This window comes from Myodes glareolus, chromosome 3, assembly GCF_982192425.1.
Source record: "Myodes glareolus chromosome 3, mMyoGla1.1, whole genome shotgun sequence".
Lineage (NCBI taxonomy): Eukaryota > Metazoa > Chordata > Mammalia > Rodentia > Cricetidae > Myodes > Myodes glareolus.
The window spans coordinates 80,001,741-80,015,934 of NC_142028.1; the positions used below are offsets into that span (position 1 = coordinate 80,001,741).

The 14,194-nt window shown below is 39.4% G+C and overlaps 1 protein-coding gene across 2 annotated transcripts in view; it reads right to left on the minus strand.

Annotated features, from left to right (window-relative positions):
- Spata6 (spermatogenesis associated 6) overlaps positions 1 to 14,194 on the minus strand; it is a 98,616-nt gene that overhangs the window by 8,162 nt on the left and 76,260 nt on the right. For both annotated transcript variants that reach the window (XM_048453396.3, XM_048453397.3), the window contains one exon: positions 14,048 to 14,147. In XM_048453396.3, the coding sequence (XP_048309353.1) occupies positions 14,048 to 14,147 (100 nt within the window). The remainder of the gene's footprint in view (positions 1 to 14,047; positions 14,148 to 14,194) is intronic.

Below are 14,194 nucleotides of genomic sequence, written 5' to 3' on the forward strand. Positions count from 1 at the left end.
GTTCAGAAAGATCATGTACAGACTGACCGCCTATGACTGAGATGGGGGAGCGAGACGAGCAGAGAAGAGATACTTAGAATTTAGCTGGGTATGGCCCTTTGCCAGACCTCTAATCCACAAAAACATAAGATGAAATTTGAGCCAATGAAGCTATGATAATATGTGGTAGCCATAGAAAGCAAACACAGCAACACAAACTCCCTCATAAAAACAAACAGAAATTACTTTGAGGCTGGATGGGATAATTTATTGCAAACTAGGAAAGCTGAAAAAAATAAATACATTTTAGGATATTAAGAGCAAACCTAATAAAGACTACAGATGTTCAGCTATCAGAGATGCAATCCTTTCAAAAATAGACTCTGAGTATACCTCTATTAAGCACTGGAAGCTTTGTGGACGGACTAGAGGCTGAGAACCACAGCTAACGATTGAAGGAAGGTCAGGACTAGGCACAGAGAAACCTCAAAGGCTTTTCATGACTGTGCAAGAGTACAAGATAAAATTTAAATTCTGTAACGTCTTATAAATCCAACCATTTTCCAAACCATGGCATGTATTGACTCACAAAGTTTCCTAGGACATCCGTGATTAATCTTAGCCGAAACATCTGGAATCCAGAGGGCAGTTTCCCACAGTCTAAAAGTGTTTAGAGATGGGGATCATCTACCAGGTCAAGGGCACCACAGATGCCAGAAACAAATCCCTGGAAGTATTGCTGACACTCAGTGTCCCCACTAAAGCTGTTTATAGACTGCAGACACTGGTTAGCTAAGATAAAAATCCAGCCCTGGCTTTGGAAGCAGAGACTAATTTCTACAAATGGGAAAAAAATAAGCAGAATGTTTTATGCATCCCACAAGTATAAAGAATTAAAATGGAAGCCTAGAAAGTCCTCACACATACAATGTGAATGTATTTGCTGTCTTCTGAAGCTGGGCAGGCTGGTGACAAATGGTCTAACCCCAACATGTCTGAAGAGCAAAGAGACCCTGCCCTACAATCATTGCACCTAAAAGAAACATTCACCAGAGAGATTGATAGAAAGCAGATGGGCCCTGGAGTCCTGAAAAGGATGGTGAGCATGTGCCCACGGACACCTGACTTCTGAGAGCAGCCAGAATGGCCTCAGTCAGAGTAGCTTCAGAACAGAGAAGATGGAAAGTACTAAAGTATCCATGCAAATGGTATCACAATAAACAGAGACAGGGGGACTCACATATAGTCATGTGACACTTAACATTACCTTGAGAAATGCATCATTATAGTGTGTATACTTAAACTACTTATGGCATCACCAGATGAAATACTCTCTGTGGCCCACGTCATATCTGAAGGGCAACCCTGGCTGAAACAACGCCATGTAAATAGCATTCTGATGTGGGAATAGACAGAGCAAAGCCTTCTGTGTTCTGAAGTCAAGTATCCTCTGGGTATATATTTCTCTCAAATGGTCAAGTGTCAGTTCAACACGTCTGACAAACAGGAAAGAAATGCCTCCCTCCATTTATTGGTAAAGGTCTAAAGGCTGTACTTGAAGTGGGGGCCAATGCCGTCAGTGAGAGGTGAGCTGGGATTGATCAGGACTCCGAGGAAAGATGCACTGGGATTTATTAAACTCAGTGTAGCCTGTAACAATCTCTCCCTTTTGGATCAGAGTTATTAGCCCTGAATACCACCTGAAAAAAACCTGTTCTTCATGTAGAAAGTCAAACATTTTAAACATACAGAACTTCATCTAACAATAATAAAAGTCCCTAGAGCTGGGACACCATCACCACTGAAAAAAAAGTCAAAAAGACAAATATGCAAATACAAGCACATTCAAAATACTGGATTTTAGGGAATAAGCATTTTATATCAGTGTGACTGATATGATCAAGAAAATTGATGGAAAGTTGGACAACTGGACATATATTTAAAGAATTTCAGAAATGAGCCCATGAAGGTGAATAAAAGATTTTAAAACTAACAATATAGTTACTGAAATAAGCAACTTGATAGGCAGGGATAATAGTAGCATATTAGAATTAGTAATAAACAAAATTAATTAAGTTTCAGAATAAATAGTCATAATAAAAAAACATGCAGAATGATAAATACAGACAAAGAATCCAGGGCTGCTGCAGTTAGATTGATGACTATCTTAAATGACATCATAGAACCTACATCCAGCAACTGATGGAAGCAGATACAGAGATCCACAGTGGAGCACGGAGCTGAGCTCCCAAAGTCCAGTAGAAGAGTGGGAGGAGCAAGACAAAAGAGTTCAAGATCATGATGGGGAAACCCACTAAAACAGTTCACGTGAGCTAATGGGAGCCCACTATCTCTGCCCTGACAGTGAGGGAACCAGCATAGGACCAAACTAGGCCCTCTGAATGTGGATGACAGTTGTATGGTTGGGGCAAACGGTGGGGCCACTGGCAGTGAGACCAGGATTTATCCCTACTGCTTGTACTGGCTTTTTAGCATCCATTCTCTTTGAAGGGATACCTTGCTCAACCTAGAAATAGTGGGCAGGGCCTTGGTCCTGCATCAAAGCAATGTGCTAGACTTTGTTGACTCCCCATAGGAACCCTTATCCTCTCTGAGGAATAGGGGATGGGATGGGGAGGAAGCGGGAGGAGGAAAGAAGTGGGAACTGGATTTAGCATGTAAAATGAGAAAAAAAATTTAAAAATAAATTAAAAAATAAAATAAAATGAATTAGAAAAAAAAGAATCCAGGGCTGGAGAGATGCCTTAGCCATTAAGGCACTGACTCTCTTCCAGAAGACCGAGGTTTAGTTCTCGACACACACACAGTTGTTCAGAAATATCTGAAGCTCCAGTTCTTGGGCATTAGCACACCACGGTACACAGGCACAAATGCAGACAAACACTCATATATAAAACATAATATATTAATAGTGAAACTTAAAAAATTTCAAGATACTTGTGAAGCAGACTCAAAAGTTCAACATTCAAACAGTAAAAATGAAGGAATACTTCTAAGGCATACATTAAGAGACAATGGACTAGTACACATAATTTGTCTGAATGAGTATGCTCAGCTGGCTTAACACCTATCCTCACATCTTTTAAAAAATGAATAAGAAAATCTTAGGAATTCAGAATCAAAAAGCACTGTAAATTAAGTATCCCTAATCCAAATTCAAAATGCTTCAATATTCAAATTATTTGAGTGTCAAAAAAGACATTAAAAATGGAAAATTCCAGAGTGACCTCATAAAATGGATCAAATCAAATCAGGGGTCAAGATTTTAAAAGTACTTAAATTCTTTTATATAATAACCTTTAGGTGTTAGGTATTTTAAGTGTATGTGGAACACAAATGAAGTTCATGTCAGTTCATGTCAAGTGTATCTCGTCCCCAAGATCCCTCCCTTCCCCTCTCTTCTCCTCTCCCGTTTTCTCATTTTTCTCTCCCTTTCTCCATATTAAATACATGTGCATGTACCTTTATACATATGAATGTACATGTAATACTGTATCCAACACATGAATACCCAAATTTCTTGTCCCCCTCAAGTCCTTAGTTACATTTCAAATTAGTGTGTGTGCACCAAAGGACACACACAACACTGTGTATGTGTACATTAGCCTCAAGTTAGAGATACAGTAGACTGATGTGGTAGCTTTTGTAAAATGTCAATTCTCACTTCTATTATTGTGGCCATAGATAACATACAATCAAGATTTCAAGAATTTGTTTGTGGAACATAATTTGCTGAATCTATCTATGCAGAAAAAGTTAAAGTAGGCATGTTACATACACACACACACACACACACACACACACACAATGATCCACTAAAGAAACCAGACATGAAATCATAATACTATGTAATTTTGAATGTTCAAAACCTCATCAAACTAATCTACATATTATCATATATTAGAATACTGTGAAATCTGTGAAAAGGAGGCCCATCAGGCATTACCCAGGATAATTGTGGGTACCAATAATGTTGCAACTGACCTGGATGCTGTTTTATACATGTACACTTTGCTTATATTCATTCTATTGCACAAAGGATTAAACTACAAAAATAATGAGATAAAAATGCAAAACTACCCAAATAGCAGTACCAAAAATCCTCAGAAAACATATGCAATGAAATGAAGTGACAGGCAGTCCATTAGTGTGATCCTAATTAACAAAGGAGGCTGGTGTATAACCTATGGAAGAGCATGCAGGAGGAAACCACAGGGCATCGCCTGGTAATGCTATAAGTCTCAGAAGCTCTGTGCATCCGCTTAAGGACAGTCACTGAAAGCAGATGCTTTCAACTTCCCTTGTGGTGAACACAAATAGTTTACAGGAAATTCCATAGGAGCTTGAACCACCTGGGGTCTATTAACTCTCCAAACTACCAGTCAAAATTGCTTTTCTCCATAAACCACATAGTAAAATAACACCTGGGAACAGAATCCAAATTAAACAAGGAAAGAAAAAAAATCTATGCAAATGGGAAGAGAAAGAAAGCCAGGAGATTCCAGAAACTATGCTGTGCATATTTGGAGAAAAAAATAATTTAAAAAAAAGGATTCTCAAAGCATACATTTTACAAATTACACTGAATTGTATTTTGTTTCTAAAGATTCAGAAAAGTATTGGTAAAAATGTAGGTGTTAGAGTGCTTACCAAGCATGTGTGAGGTCCACAAAGTTTAGAAAAAATAATTTCACAAAGAAAGATCATGAGTTAATTAAAGAGAAAAAGACAAAAAACAAAAAGCTAGACAGCATCCTTTCAATCCTGGGTCTGCACAGCAACTGATACCGCACCTTCCCTACTGGCCTCCTGACCTCTGGAAGGGACACTGACCCTGCCAGTGGTGTCAAGCTGCTCTCCGAGACCCTTCAGGCCTTCAAAACCAGTAGCAGGTGGGAGACTCATGTTCACCTGTCAGCTTGATATGCAGCCTTGGTCCCCTCTGGACCACAGGTTCTGTGCAAAGGTTCCTAGATGATTTGACGTCAGTGATGCTAGGCTCTTTCTAAAATCACAGCTGGTTATAATCTTTTAGACCCAGCCCACTAGCATCAATTGTCCCATTTAAACAAAGATTTTACTTCCTCAATTTCTTAGTCAAAAAATCACACAATCAGCCCAATATATTTCCCCTGAAAGATCACAAGCCAGGCCTCTATTTCTCTCAGCATAATATTCTAAGTTACCACATCAGTTCATTAAGTTTGGAGCACTCAGTTGTTTTCAGAACCCAGCTCTTCAAAATCCTCCACCTTCCTCCCACAAAACAGACCAAAGCAAAAGCACCACATGATCACGTCCATTACAGCAAAAATCCCCTTCTCCGGTATCAGTTTGTGCCCCATGTTGCTTCTCTTTTGCTGTGTTAAAACAATGACCAAAACAACTTGGAGAGGAAAGAGTTTATTTGCTGTACAAGTTACAGTCCATCCTTGATGGAAGCCAAGGCAGGAATCCACAGTCCACAGTAGGCTGGGTGCTCCCACATCAATTAGTCCTCCCAAAATGCCCTTCCAGATATGTTCAGGTCAATCTGATGAGAAATGCCTCAGCTGAGATTCCTCCTTCCCAGAGAAGCCTCGATTTTGTGTTAAGTCGGCAAAAACTAAGCAACATATGTGCAAACTAGACCCAGTATACATGTAAGAGAAGTTCCTGAAAAAGTCAAAGACCAGACAACAGAACTAATACTTAAGAAATAAAACATTCACAACAATTTAAGATATAATTAAAAACCATCAAATAATTCACAGTAAGCAACACCACAATGTATTCAAGTATGATTAATAAACTTCAAAGAAACACACATGTGGGGGCTGGAGAGATGGCTCAGCAGTTAAGAGCACTTACTGCTCTTCCAGAGGTCCTGAGTTCAATTCTCAGCAACCACATGGTGGCTCACAACCATCTATAATGAGATCGCGTGCTCTCTTCTGGCCTACAGGCAGGATACTGTATAAATAAATAAATAAATAAATCTTTAAAAAAAGAAACACATATGTGCACACACGTGCACTCATGCACACACACACCACACTGAATTTAAAACAGATTTACAAGGGGCAAACTCTTCTCAGCAAATTTAATAGAATTCTCTGTGGAGATAATTATATGTTTTAAAAGTAACCAAAGCATTTTGCATCTAGACAAATAAGTGGCAAGTCAAAGGCTGAAGATAAAAGTATTAGAACTCACACTGACCCAGTGAATCTGTCTGTAGGAATCTGTTAAAACAGTTAGGCAACTAAAATGACTGGAAAAGACACCAAAATAAACCTCAGTTGTGAACACCTAATATTTACACTAAGCAGTCGAAATGAGGATAACAAAGGAGAGTGTTTAGCATCTTCTGGAACATACCTGAAGAATACGCAGAACACCAAAACCATGGGAAAATGGAGAACGAGAAAATATGGAATGCACTTATAAGAAAATGAACTATTCTCAACAATTTCTTCTTTGGTGGTAGCTTGATATTTTTTTCTGAGAGTGTTTTACTAACAAAATCAGTGAGGACTTGGGTGTTATACCATAATTCCAACCATTGTTTGTGCCCTTGAGAAATGAGTAAAGAAAATACTCCAGGTGAGCTTAAAAGACTTGGGAGACAGCCTAAAGAGGTTCCCACCTTGGCCAAAGACAGCATGATGGGATATTAATGGGAAGTAGTTCACAAAAAAAAGGACCCTCCACGGGTAAGTTGTATTAGAAGACCACTGTGGACACCATGATCAGTCCTTGTGGTGGGAGAGCATTAAAAGAGACAGTACATTATTTCTGAAACAACACGATGGGGCCTTAAAGGGAGGGAGAGACTTGGCAGTTAAGGAATATTTGCTGCTCTTCCAGAGAACTCGGGTTTTATTCCCAGGACCTATTCAGCAGCTCAAAACTGTCTCTAATTCCAGTTCCAGTGAACACAATAGCCAATTCTGGCATCCAAGGGCACCAGGCATGTGCACAGACTAACATGCAGGTAAAACACCCACAAACATGAACATATAAAAATGGAAGATAACTTCATTAAGATGAATAATTTAAAGTTAAAAAATGAAACTAGTCCCAAAGACAGGCTTTCACATTGTTGAATGTGGACAGCTAGTGACCATCACCTTAAAGGAACAAGCCCATGACCTAAGACTAATAACTAGAGAATGAAAGAAAGTTTTTTTTTCCTGTTCAAATCTGTTCAGTGCCACTGAGAATAGAAAATTGTAATAGCTTTGTAAATCTACTTAATATATCTTGGCAATGTAATGAGGGAGGGAAGAAGGCTGGGAAGGAGAGAGTGGGGAGGAGGGAAGGAAGAGAGGAGGGAGGACAGAGGAGAGAGAAAGAGGATACTATGCTAAAAAGAAAAGCACCAACTTGACCTTCCACAAACAGAAAGTGTCCTGAAAATGACATAAAATAAATGGACTTCCACAGAAGGTGGGCAAACACGCATGGGTGGCTTCACCTCCAGGGAGGCTCACACTACAGGGCATACTCGAGTGAACGATGATCATGTAAGTACTGACCACAGAGAAGGTGGGGGTGACTGCGGAGCTGCAGTAGGAAAGTGAGATACACCTAGAGAGGTACTCCTGCTGCAAAGATACTGCTAAAGGATAGTGCTTCAAATGTGCTGGCTATGAAAACAGGTTAGCACAGCCTGTGATAGCAAGGGAAGTAAGGACAATAGGATGGCTCACTGAGAAACGGCTCCTGGTGTCAAGCCTGGGTTGATCCTGAGAACTGACATACACACACATGCACTCGCATTCACTCACATGCACACATGAAATCCCTTCTGGGAGTCTTTAAAAACAACCAGGGAAAAGTATTTCCCCATATTGGGCAGGCTTGGGAGACATTGTCTTAGAGACCCTATGCCATCCTCCCAAAACAATGAACGAAATGTTCTCTGAGCTAAAACAGCTTTAAAACACCAAATTCTGCATATTTATAAAGCTTGATAAAACGGTATTTCAATTTGCACTGTGTTTGAGTTCAGCTATAAAATCTGCACCCTCCCCTTGGCATCTACAGAACTCCAGCTGTCTGTGCCTGCTCTGTTTTGGCATCTCTGCGTTCTGTGGAAATTTTTTCTCCTTTCAGGAATCTTTCCTCCCTTCTTTGCACTTAGTTCAGGGCCTTTTTGAGGCTTTTGCTCCTCCTTGAAGGCTCAGGGTTAGAAGACAACCTTTTGAGTCTTCTGGGAATTTACACTTTACCTTGGAGATCTCTTCTCTTTCTCTCTTCATCCTTTTGCCCTCCCCAATATTTTTAAGACTTATTTTATCATATGTGCATGCTTTGCCTACATGCATGTATGTATGTATATATGCTATGTGTGTGCCTTAGAGGTCAAAAGAAGGTGTTGGATCCACCCTGAAGCAGGACTTATGAATGGATGTGAACTATGATGTGGGTGCTGAGAACTGAACCCAGGTCGTCTTCACGAGCAACAAGTTCTCTAGGTCATTGAGCCAACTCTCCAACTATATGCTTATTTCTTTTAGCCTCTACTTCAGGCTCCCTTTGGGTATGGAGGGGAGGGGACATAGGGGTCAAATGAGAGAATGCAGAGACAATGGCAGGGTTTGGACCATCTGGGGATCATCACTGCTTCACACTGCTGGGCTCCAGAGGGCCTGAGTTTATGTAGCACCGGACGTTGCAGACCAGTAAGGAGGTGTATGATTTTGAAGAACAAGGTTTACTAAATTCTTATTACATGGCTGTCCTTCTAAACATGTTACATATACTAAATATACAAAAACCTATAGCGCCCATGAAGGAATTATAGAAATATCTTTGACAAAAGTTTGGTTTCAAAGTTGGCATAAAATATCACTTAGTTAAGTGCCTGGCATAAAGAGGCGATACAATAAATTACAACTCAATGTGTATTTGAATTTCAGACTATCAGATCTAAACTACAATTTTTCCTGGCAAATCACACATCTTTTCCGATTGATTCCTCCATCACACTGCTTTGGTAGGTCTCATTCAAAACTCTAATTCTTGCCCTAAACCAACATCCCCCTCACTGTTAGCAACCTAATTTCCTTACAAGAAAAGGGGAGAAAATGCTGATACAAGAAGCAAATCAGCAGTCATGCCTGCTGTGATCACACTGACTTTTTCTGAGCATGTACACATCGCTGACTCCTAAGGGAATACATTTTTATGTGCTTAAGAGTAACCACATCTCTGGGCTCATGTGTATATGGCTGTACTTAGTACTCATCACCAAATAATGGAGTAGTTAAAATTAAGGTTGTTGCCTGAATTCAAATCCTGGTTAAAAGCATCTACAGAGGCTGTGTAACTTTATCCATGTCACTAATCTTCCTGAGTGTCAGCTTCCTTGTCTTTGAAATACTACATAATGCCTAATACTAATTTACAAGATTCCTGAAAGGAAAACTAGACTAATGTAGGCACAGTGCCTAGCCTCTTATAAACATTACTTTCTGCGAGCCAATTTCTGCTTTTCTCTGAGAGCACAATAATCCATGCTTATGCTTTTTAGTCAAATACTTAACTGCATGTCGTAGCACACTGTTTTCTTTTTTACTGTTTTATATTCATACTGTGGTTTATTAAAATATTCTATGTTACTTACAGGGAGAAAATGTGATTTCACGAGAAAAAACCTCTGAGCTTTGTACAGCGCTGTGCAGAGCACACAACCGCTCGGGGAGAGAATGCTGTATGAAAGAATGCGGGCAGGAAACGTTGCCTAGTTATAAGTTTATACTCCATTTGTTACTGGACTCTATTGAAGTTAGCACCTAGCATAAACCAACATGAGCAACATTATTTTACATCTCAGTAAGTCAAGCCAGAGGCAAATAAAAATTTAATTTTAAAAAGTGGAGTGATAGTCTCCTACTTCTTAATAGGAGGATGGAGCAGACTGACTACATTAACTCTTCTGCTACTTAAAAGAACCAGAAGGCTGCTCAAACAACAGGAATTGTGGTGACAAGAGTCTCCAAAGGAGATCACCCCGAAGAGGTGAACTAATAATGGTCCACAGCTGGCTTTCTGCTGGGAGCATCTGTGGCTTTTGAGCACTGAACAAAAGCTGAGACTCTCTGCTTTGTTCAACAGTTCCACCTCTGAGAACAGAACCCCTGTGCTAGACAGACAAAATTAAAGACCTAAGAAGCAAACTCCAGTAAGACTCCATGGGTGCAACATGGAGCTTACTGTCCGCTCCATGATGAGCGCTGGAAACTGCAGAGTGAGGGGGGCACTAAAGCAGAAATCCTGCCAAAGGGGAAGGAAGTCAGTGAGTTCCATACTGAGCAAGCAGAAGAATTTCCTTCTTGTGAGAGGAAAGGAAACCTGGATTCACACCAACTCTTGTTAAAATTGAGAGGACTGAAATGAAACTCTCAATAACGTTTTACTGTTTAAAATTTGGAATACAATTTTAAATTCACTGAAAAGTTGCAAAGAGAATACAGAAGCATACACAGAAGTATCCCCTTTCATTGAGGGTCTCTTAGCATGCACATCTGAGATACCAGGGTACACCCAGCAAAGCTAAGACTCTCTCATCAGCACAGCACTGAGGGTCTCTTAGCATGCACATCTGAGATAACCAGGATACACTCAGCAAAGCTAAGACTCTCTCATCAGCACAGTACTGACACACTAGCTGTATTTGGATCTCTAGTCTTCTCGACAATGCTCTTCTGCCCTTACAGGGTTCGGTACAGAATACCCATAGCATTTAGTCAGCATGTCTCCTTATCTGTGACCAATTACTTGCTAATTGTAAGAATACCGCTCAGGTAGTTTATATTTGGGTTGTGAGACTAGCCTGTTGAGCCACTCTTTAGCCCAGGGCTTGCATGTTTTAAAAACAGTCTTTCAGTACAGATGTGTTTTCTCAAGTTAGACTGAGGTCACAACATCACCGAGAACCCTTCACGCCACAAGACACTAAAGAGAACACGATGATCACTTGTGATGTGAACTTGGGCTAGTCGCTACTCCTCAACTCCACACCCCATGGGTCTGGGAATCAAATTCAGGCCCTGTTGAAATTTTTTTTCACCAAGACTAAGGCTTTCCATTCTTCTAGCAGTGCTGTTCATGAGGCAAACATCTAAAAACTTCATGAGATCAAATTTTATTTGTTTTTATGTGGTATAGATTGTGTCATGTCAAAAATTCCTTGCCAAATTTGAATTGTCCATATTTTCTCCATGCTTTTCTTTGAAGGTATTGTAATAATAAGGTCCTTTTATTGGTTGTGAAACACGGACCAAGGGAGCTTTCTTTTTTGTTGTTGTTGCTTCTGGGTTGCTTTGACTTTATTTTCACACAGAACCATTTGTTCTGAAGACAAAAATACAAGGCGTTGGGTGGGAAGACTGCCTGCCTTGAGAGCCAGAGGACACAAGTTCAACCCCAGTACCACTGTCAGCAGCACCAGGAGTGGTGGCACACCTGTAATCTCAACACTGGGGAGCAGGGACAAGAACTTCCTGGGGCTCCATTGAATTGGTTTTGTACCTTTCCACATACCAGCGATAGCATTTGTGTGGGTCAATTTGTGGAATCTCTGTTCTACTCATTTGATGTCTGTGGCTTTAGTGAATGCTACACTGTCCTCAACACAGCGAACTGCTGAGGCCAGATGGTGAGGCTTACATGTTTGTTCTTTTCAGAAGAATTTTTCATTGGTCATGGAGAGTTGTTGGGGAATCAATACTCTTTGCAAGAAGGTTTTCCACGCTCCAATACAGAGCACACACAAAAGTAGACTTAGTGAGTTATTTTTTTAAGGCATAGACAAGAGATTGGAAGGAGTTATGTTGGAGACATGTGGCAGTGGTAAGAGGGGGAATAAGAGGCAGATATGATCATATTTCATTGTATACGTGTGCAAGGTTATTAAAAATAATTTAAGTGCACTATACATGTGCCTATATGTGTACATGTGTGTTCATGTACACATGTGCCACAACACATGTCTGGAATAGATTGTTACCTTCAACTATATGAGTTCCCAGGAATCAAACTCGGGTCATTAGGTTTGGCAGCAAGCACCTTTACATTCTGAGTCATCTTACTGATTCTTCTCTTGATTTTATAAGTTCTCTTTTCTATGTGTCTTTTAGAATATGCTTGTCAATATTTGGTTTTTAAAAGTATGCTGGGGTTTTAAGACATTAAAAATTAGCTGGAGAGATGGCTCAACAGTTAAAACACTTGCTCCTCTCAAGAGGGCCTAGTTCAGTTCCCAGCACCCAAACAGTGACTTACAACCATCTGGAACTCCAGTTCCAGGGTATTCAGTGCTCTTTCCTGTTCTCTGTGGGCACCAGGCACATACATGATATAAATGCAAACATTCAGGCAAAATGCTGTTATATATAAAATAGAAATAAAACATTTTAAAAGTTAACAAATAGACTGGGAACACAACTCACTGGCAGATCATCTCCCTGATATGCACAAGATTCAGCACCAAAAAGAAATTATCACATCATGGGTTCTAAAGCTCACTGAGGTTTCAAATAATCTTCCGCTCTGTCAGTGTAGCACATTTCTCTGCTTACTACGCTTCCTAATTCATATTTGCCCCTTCACACCACACCCAGACCACATATATTTTGGTAGGATTAAACTTTCAATCTGATACTGCTGGAAATAATACAGATTCCAATTTAAAGTCTGTTTCTTGCTGCTCATAGATGAAGAACAGGATAGATATGAACCTAAAGCAGATAATTGCTACCTTACAAACAGCAATGAATTCTTCTGTTTTAGCAATGTAGAAATGTACATTTTTAGATAGTACTACATTTTAGGGTATAGCAAATTATTAGGGAATGTAGAAATAACATGTGTTATAATAAACATACAAAAAGTTCATTATTTCCTGTCGCGATACTATTAGAGAAGTCAGCAAACAAATAATTTATCGTGTGAGTATGTTAGAGCAATAGGGCAAAACACATCAGTTTTTAAGAAATGAATAACTAAAGTGGCAAAAAGGAAAAAGAAATATAAATTTTAATCTAAACAAAAGCTACAACAATCCTAATTAAAATGCAAGATTTTTACTTTTGTAAAAGAAAACTGATAAGACTTGAAAAATACACACCATGACAAGTAATTGTTTCAGATTAATGAATGAAATCTAAAAACCTAATACAAAAATAATATACTGTTATGACTCCAAGTTACCACAAATATAAACACATTTGTGTACTTCATCTCGGAAAATATTGTATACTGCTCTTCCCTAAAATGAAGCTAAACCCTGACCTGCTCTTCTCTCTTCTGTATATTTATTGACGTGTAGGTCAGCTAGAGAACTGATTTGAACGAGGTACTCCACACATCCCCTTCCTCCCTCGTCTGCCTAGAGAACCAAATACACCTTCCCCAGATGGGATCTTCTCACTGGGTCACAAAACAAGACTTCCAACAATATGAGAACTTTGAAATGATTATTATGAAGTAACTCTTCTGTGACTTTTTATAGATAATGACTAAAAATGCTTATAGTTCAGAAGACCAGTGTTAAATATATACTATAATAGTAAAACATGAAACAAAAAAAAAATTAAGTCCCCAAAATGACTTAGCCAGTAAAGGCACTCACTCCCAGCCCTGATGACCTCATTCTGACCTGGACAAAAACAGGACACACATGGTTCAATGAGAGAATTGATGATGTGACTTCACCAAAGTTGTTCTCTGACCTCACATGTATCACAGTACATGTATGCACACGAGCATGCACACATACACACACACACACATACACACTCACTAAAGAAATAAACAAACAAATAAATAAATGTAATAAATACACAAAAATAATAATCAAAAGGCATTCTGCATGACTCTGGCCAAGCAGGAAGTTAGTTATGTGGCTTCTAGTAAACCCAGCAATTCCTTCAGAGAAATATATTTTCTTTCCCGCACAACTAAGAATCACAACCTGTGAGCACCTTGGCTGGTTTGAGGAGCCTATTTAATAAAATAAAAGTTATATTATTAAAAAGAGAACACACTAGAAACTAACGCATATGTGTCTTGCGTGAGCCTGATGGGATTTCAAGACATCCTTTACCCGGTCGTGGATCTCATCACAGTTTGGAGGTGAACACCAATCAGAGTGGAATCTGTGGGCACAAAGAAGAACAACTCTTAAAGAGAGGGAAGAAACAAA